The sequence below is a fragment of the Cucumis melo genome, chromosome 6 (assembly GCF_025177605.1).
Source record: "Cucumis melo cultivar AY chromosome 6, USDA_Cmelo_AY_1.0, whole genome shotgun sequence".
NCBI classification, from domain to species: domain Eukaryota; kingdom Viridiplantae; phylum Streptophyta; class Magnoliopsida; order Cucurbitales; family Cucurbitaceae; genus Cucumis; species Cucumis melo.
This window is the reverse complement of record NC_066862.1, coordinates 36,307,447-36,313,453: the sequence shown is the minus strand read 5'-3', so window position 1 is coordinate 36,313,453 and position 6,007 is coordinate 36,307,447. Positions and strand designations below refer to the sequence as shown.

At 35.3% G+C, this 6,007-nt stretch overlaps 1 protein-coding gene across 3 annotated transcripts; it reads right to left on the bottom strand.

Annotated features, from left to right (window-relative positions):
• Nucleotides 1-268: 268 nt before the first annotated feature.
• LOC103493349 (peptidyl-prolyl cis-trans isomerase CYP37, chloroplastic) lies at nt 269-5,765 on the bottom strand. Of its 3 annotated transcripts, none has more exons than XM_008454056.3 (12): nt 5,508-5,765; nt 4,537-4,797; nt 4,367-4,456; nt 3,733-3,828; nt 2,919-3,026; nt 2,652-2,701; nt 1,610-1,712; nt 1,370-1,423; nt 1,029-1,187; nt 817-939; nt 667-716; nt 269-538 (listed from the first exon to the last, which is right to left on the bottom strand). In XM_008454056.3, exons 1-12 carry the CDS (start codon nt 5,679-5,681, stop codon nt 427-429), a joined length of 1,380 nt encoding a protein of 459 aa, XP_008452278.1. In that variant the 5' UTR covers nt 5,682-5,765; the 3' UTR covers nt 269-426. The 3 variants fall into 3 exon arrangements, with proteins under 3 accessions (XP_008452278.1, XP_050942731.1, XP_050942730.1); XM_051086774.1 differs by having other exon boundaries at nt 4,537-4,805; nt 5,508-5,654; XM_051086773.1 differs by having other exon boundaries at nt 5,455-5,604.
• Nucleotides 5,766-6,007: the final 242 nt, after the last annotated feature.

Sequence of the window (6,007 nt, the reverse complement as noted above, 5' to 3'; positions counted from 1 at the left end):
TAGACTTATTATTTCCAGACATCATTAATTCACAACAATATTATTTCCATCTCAATTTCCTCGATCAAAACAATGCTCAGGAAAATTCAAAAAATAAAATTACGACCTTGAGAACATTTCCAAACCTCCTAGGACAAAAAAGAGGGGCAGGAGTTGGAAACTTGATATAACTTCTTTGCTATTTTTTTCGTTTTCGTCTTTCACTATATTTTTCGAGGAAAAATAAAAAACTACTTTTGCTTCATCCAAAGGTCCAAGGAAGGCCGACTGTTTGCAATATTCAATAAATATGAATGGAAATATGAAGTTACATAATGGTACAAGTTAGATACCACGAGCAACAAAATTTTACCAACAAATACAAATGAACAAGTAAGAAATGTACAGAATCAATTGGTAGATCTAGATTTGTTAATAACCAGAGAATCAATTCTTATTTGGTAGAACGAGGCGATCTCGACCTTCAACAAGTTTCGCAGATCGAATTATGTCTCCAGTTTTGATCTGAGGAAGTATGTCTCTTCCAACGGTTGTGTATCTACCAGAGTCACAAGAGAATATAGAGATTAATGTGACCGAAAATTTAGAGGTCAAATTTTTACCCAAAAACTGGATCAGAACTTTAGAGTCACAAGAGAACAGAAGATTTAGAGATCAAATTTTTACCCAAAAACTGAAAATTGCCCTTCATCAAAGGATAGTCCTCCCAAGCCAGACTACAACATGAGTTGCATCATCAGAAAGCAGACTTGTTATCAATTTCAATAAGGAACTGCTTGCAATATATACACACACAAAATGAAGTATCAAACTTACATTTCTTTTATCATACAGATAGAAGAAGAATTGATGTGGTGAAGAATATTCCTCTGAATCTTCATTATGTGCCATTGCAACTGCTCCATACACAGACAGAGGTAAAACCGGCAATTCTCCATCCTTCCATATAGGAGAAATAATGTAAGATAATACGAAACATAAAATTTTTCTCACATAAATTTTAAGTCGATAATGAGAACAGAAAACACCTGCACACTGAGGGTTGTTCGGTATAAGGGTTCGAATTGTCCTGATGGCTTTATTTCCAAGGGAATGCTATAGCCTTTGTTCTTATCCTGACTATTTTCAGAAAGAATAGCTTGACTAGTAGAGCTGAGTTTTGATCCATCATAAGCTCCATCAACTACCTGAAATGCAGCCATATGTTGTATTTCCATGCACAATCAGTATTTTTTATGCTAATTGTAAAGTTCTCTATTTCAGCTTGTTATATTACTCGTGTCATTTGTGAGGTATCCAAGTTATCTATGAAAATTTAAGAGCAGAGGAAGGACATCCTTCAATTAAGCTTAAGTGGGGCTGACCTTACCAGTTTTGCAAAATTCCCTGCAGTGAGTGGTGCTGAATATCCATCCACAACAACCTATAAACGAGGATGATAATATCAGTATCACCTCATCCTGCAACTGTCTTTATGTGGAATATTGATGATCACTAGTCAAGGCTCGAGACCAACAAGGTCATGTTAACGATAGAAAGTACATCTTGTGAATTAAATATATACTTTTTCAGAAAAGCACCAATGATGTCAAAACTAATCACAACAAACCTGAACTGTGGCTGTATTGCTAGTTTCACCACCTGCTTGTGGGGAAAAAGATGAACCATCTCCTTTCTCAATGGTAAATTCAACAGTTCCTCTCCCTGTCAGCCTACAAATCACTATGAGACATTGATATTTGACTAATGGAGAACGTTCAACACATTTCTATAATGAATCAACTTCAGTTGTTAGGTAGCATATGTCATGTGAAGCAAAATCTCATGTTTAAGAAGTCAATGATTATATTAGAATAAATCCATTTATCCAAAATGTGTATTTAGCTCCAAAAGCTAACCTGATACGATTTGTATTAGGGTATTAAGGACATAATAGTATTTAGTTGGAGAGATAGTTATACTTGTTGATTACAAATAGAGGGAGTGGGGCATGGAGAAGATAGGTAATATTGTAGTGAGTGAATTAGGGTTTAAGAGTAGTTCTCAAAGTACCTTGAATCACTTGGTTTATCTGGAATTTTTGTTATCTTTCATATTTCAATATATTCAAATTCTATCATAATCTTAATTATCTTTGTAAATATGGAGGTAAAACTAACAAAAAAGTCAGAGATATGAATACGGAGGCAAATCATAAATCACTTTACTATGAAGTATTCAGCATATCAAGGTTTTGTTTAGAGATTAGTCGACCTTAGATGCATTATGAATAACAATATCTTAACAAGGAATATAGAAATATTAGAGTTGCCATTGTGACACAGAATCTAACAAAGTTTGGTTTAGGGATGGATACCGAGACACAAAGGCTTATGATGAATAAACTAGTTTAGTGTTCAAGAGTAGAATTTTGAATAATAGTTGAGACACAACGCCCATATTCTCAGTCTCTCTTTCTCCTCTCTATTTGTCCCATCACATGCACCTTCATGTACTGAATAAAAATATGTGGTTTAATTTCTAAACTAGAATACTTGAATGTTTCTTGAGGTTAACAACTGTGTCATGTGTTTCGAACCAATCCTTAGACCTCAACAGTCAGAGTGATAAGAAAGGAAGGGTGCAAAGGAGCCATCCAAACAATTACTGACCTTGGATACTTCAAGTATTGAGCGGGCAATAAAAATGACAATCCAGGAGCCTGTGAGATAAAAATGTTAAGGAAAAATAGAGTATGAAGCCTATTATAATATAAAAAATAAAAAAAACATAAGCAGATAACATTGTTTCTAGGGTTTAACTAATCAGGATGAAAAAATTACAAAAAATGCAACTCCAACATCTCAACCACGTATAAAGCAACATTTTTCCAAAGTCAAAGCAGTGGGTAGTCCTTTCAAGTAGTTTAACATGCCAACCTGCAACAACTCCAACTCCGCAACAGTATCAAGTGATGATGCAAGTCCTACAGACACTTTATCAGGGTCATTAGCCTTAATGCTTTGGAGGAGAGTTTGCAGTCCACCCTGAAAACCAAAGAAATGTTAAATTGTAGTTTCTGAACTGCCCAATAAAATCAACCAAAACCTAAGCATGAGAGATTACATGAAAGGGAAAGGGATAAATGCACAGATGAAAAATAAAATAATGGGATAAAAAGTTTAAATGAGGTCTCAATAGCAATATAGCGCTACTTTAATTCCTAACTACTATTCAAGCTACTATCTAGCCATAAAATCAGCCCCACAACGTACTGTTTACCATGACAGTAAGCTGAAGGACATATTTATCAAACCAAACATATTATAAAACTTTAAGAACTGACCTACAAAAAATTGGACTGCAAGAGAGAGACGAAAAAAAGTTACAATTGCCATGATCAAATTTTATGAAGCATTGACATTTCATTTTATGCAGAGCATCGTCTTCAAGAAGCACTAAACAAGACAACACACATTCATACAGACTAGAGGTTGAATTCATTAATATGATACAATGTGATGACTTGTTGAGCATTATTGAAACACTTGCTGCTTTAAAAGAATGAAAGAACATTAATGATGACGCATGTCTGTTTCATTATCTATTCTCTTGTTTTGAAAGAAAAAACACCATTTTGAGGTTTATTAAATATCATATGTATCTTATATGTTTCATCCATACTTCATAGATCAAAGGCTTGTTATAATCTTCTTCTTTAATTTCAATCAATATTGAGATGCTTTTGTGTACCTTGCCTTCAATTAGAGTTGTGTATATTGATAAACCTTTTTCCTTCGACTCTGATGGTATACTTCCTAAAATCAAGTCCTTCTCATCAACTGCCAGCTGAAATTAGGCAAACAATAATTTCGAAGTTTATCAATGTCAATGCCCCAAAGAAGAGATAAACAATTTAAACTCACGGTCATGGAAAGAATGTGTTAAGATTCTAAATCAGAAACTCAGAAAAATCTCACCAAGGGCCAAAACAGAGACAGTACTCTGCAGTAATATATTGATATCAAAATAAAATGTTCAACAGCCAACCATCAACACAAATCCTAGAAATAAAAGCAACAGAAATTCAATAAAGACAACCCAGCTCTGTTGAGAAGGCTGGAAACTTCTCCCAAAGCAAACAGCAGCTTTTAACCAAAATCAATACCTAAGAAACCCAATCCCCCAAAACATTCCCTATTTATACTCCCTTCATAGTGGGCCCTCAGGTGCTATTCTCTCCTTGGTACTGTGCATTCCCCTTCTTTTATATGTGTGCAGAATCGGGGGTCTAACAGAATGACACTATTTTACTCCTGATTATTTTTCTGATTCAAGTTTTACCATATGCACTACATCAATGAAGAAGCACAGTATTATATGTTACCTTGAGAGCTTTCTTCACATTACCCTCCATGGTTCCATAAGGTTTTCTTTGTGGAATCCTTAGCAAATATGATATCTCTTCTAAAGAGTCCTAGAAGGAAAAACAGTCTGCTTGATAAAATTAATGATCACCATAAAAAAAATTGTGCAGACTAGAATCTTAGCAACAACCTGTATTGCCTTCATGCTTGTGTTTGCCGGAATTGCTCTCCTTAATGCAAGTTCTCCTGTTCTAGGAACCTTGGTGTCCGGTGAATAGAGCACTGCCATGGCAGGGTGAATAGATTGAAAGTCCCAATTCACCAGGGGCAGTGGTGAAGAAATTTGGATACATATAAGGATCACAGCAATCAATTTCTTAATTTCCCTCTTTCCAAGTTCAAAAGGTGAAATGCATAACTGTTGGAGAAAGTTATGCTGGTCCTCTAGTCCCTGCACGACTGAAACTCTATTCAGAAATTCAAAACCACATAACTAAAACGACAATCTCTTAACCTACTTAACATGGGAAGTGTTAAATCACTAATTCACCAAAAAATTTAAGCAGATGAGGAAACAAGAAATTGCAAGGGTTTGAACACAAAAACTCATACTCTGTACCATGATAAATCATCGATTCATCCAAAAGCTTAAGCCGGTGGGTGAAAGTAAATTTAATATTACATTAACACTATGACAGAAAGGCATATGACTTGCCAAGACAACAAGAATTTATCAAGAGAAAATTATCATTTCATTTGACTTCACTTAGGAATGAGCTCAAACTCCTTCTAGCCACAAAATACACATCCAGAAACAGTCTTTAGAATCACACTCTCAGGAGCACGGCAAATACATTAACCAGTCAACCATTACAACCTAGATAAACCAAGTATAAGATTACTAACAAATCAAGAACGCGAAGTTGGACTTCAAAATATCAATGGAGGTGGCACGTTCAGTACATTTCTATGACTTTGATTCGTAAAGTTTAAGATAAGTCCAAGAGAAGAAATTCTCACCAAGTTTTAGGAACTAAACTCAGAGAAACAAAAGAGAAATTTGAAGAGACGTTGCGTAGAAGCAATTGAACGGGAAAATAGAACTCACATTGTGAAATATAAGAGGAATTGAAGAGTTTTAGAGGTGAAACCAGAACCAACCAGTGAAGAGTTATTAGCGGAGTTGGAAGAGAGTTTGGGGAGAATCGAGCTTCCGGAGGAATGGGTAAATCGAAATATGGAATTCGTATGAAGAAATCTGTGTTTCGTAATTGGAAGGGCAGATGAGAGAGAAAACCGGCGAGAAACGACGGGGGAAGACAAAGGGAACGCCATGAAAGGAAGTTGGTAGCTCCACAGAGGCCTTTGGCGCGCCTCACCCGTAGAAGGAAAGCTTATCTCAAACTCAGCAAGTTTTTTCTTTTTTCCTTTTTTGTCCTTTTGGTGATTGAGGAATAGGATGTGATTTGCCACGTCACTGTCCAAACACCAAAATAAAACACAATGGAGGTTGTTTGGAACAGAGAATGAGTTATTATAAAGTTTGTAACAACATATTTAGTTCGTGAAATATCATTTTTTGAAAACATAGTTCGATTTGTACCTTACTCCAATTTATACAAACTAATTTATTACTAGTTGGGATGCATGTCTTATACAAT

Coding starts and splice junctions, on each gene's coding strand:
- LOC103493349 (XM_008454056.3), bottom strand. CDS start 5,681: ATGGCGTTCCCTTTGTCTTCCCCCGTCGTTTCTCGCCGGTTTTCTCTC. Junction 3,829..4,366: donor ATGTGAAGAAAGCTCTCAAG/GTAACATATAAT, acceptor GCCTAATTTCAG/CTGGCAGTTGATGAGAAGGA. Junction 1,713..2,651: donor CAATACTTGAAGTATCCAAG/GTCAGTAATTGT, acceptor AGTGATTTGTAG/GCTGACAGGGAGAGGAACTG.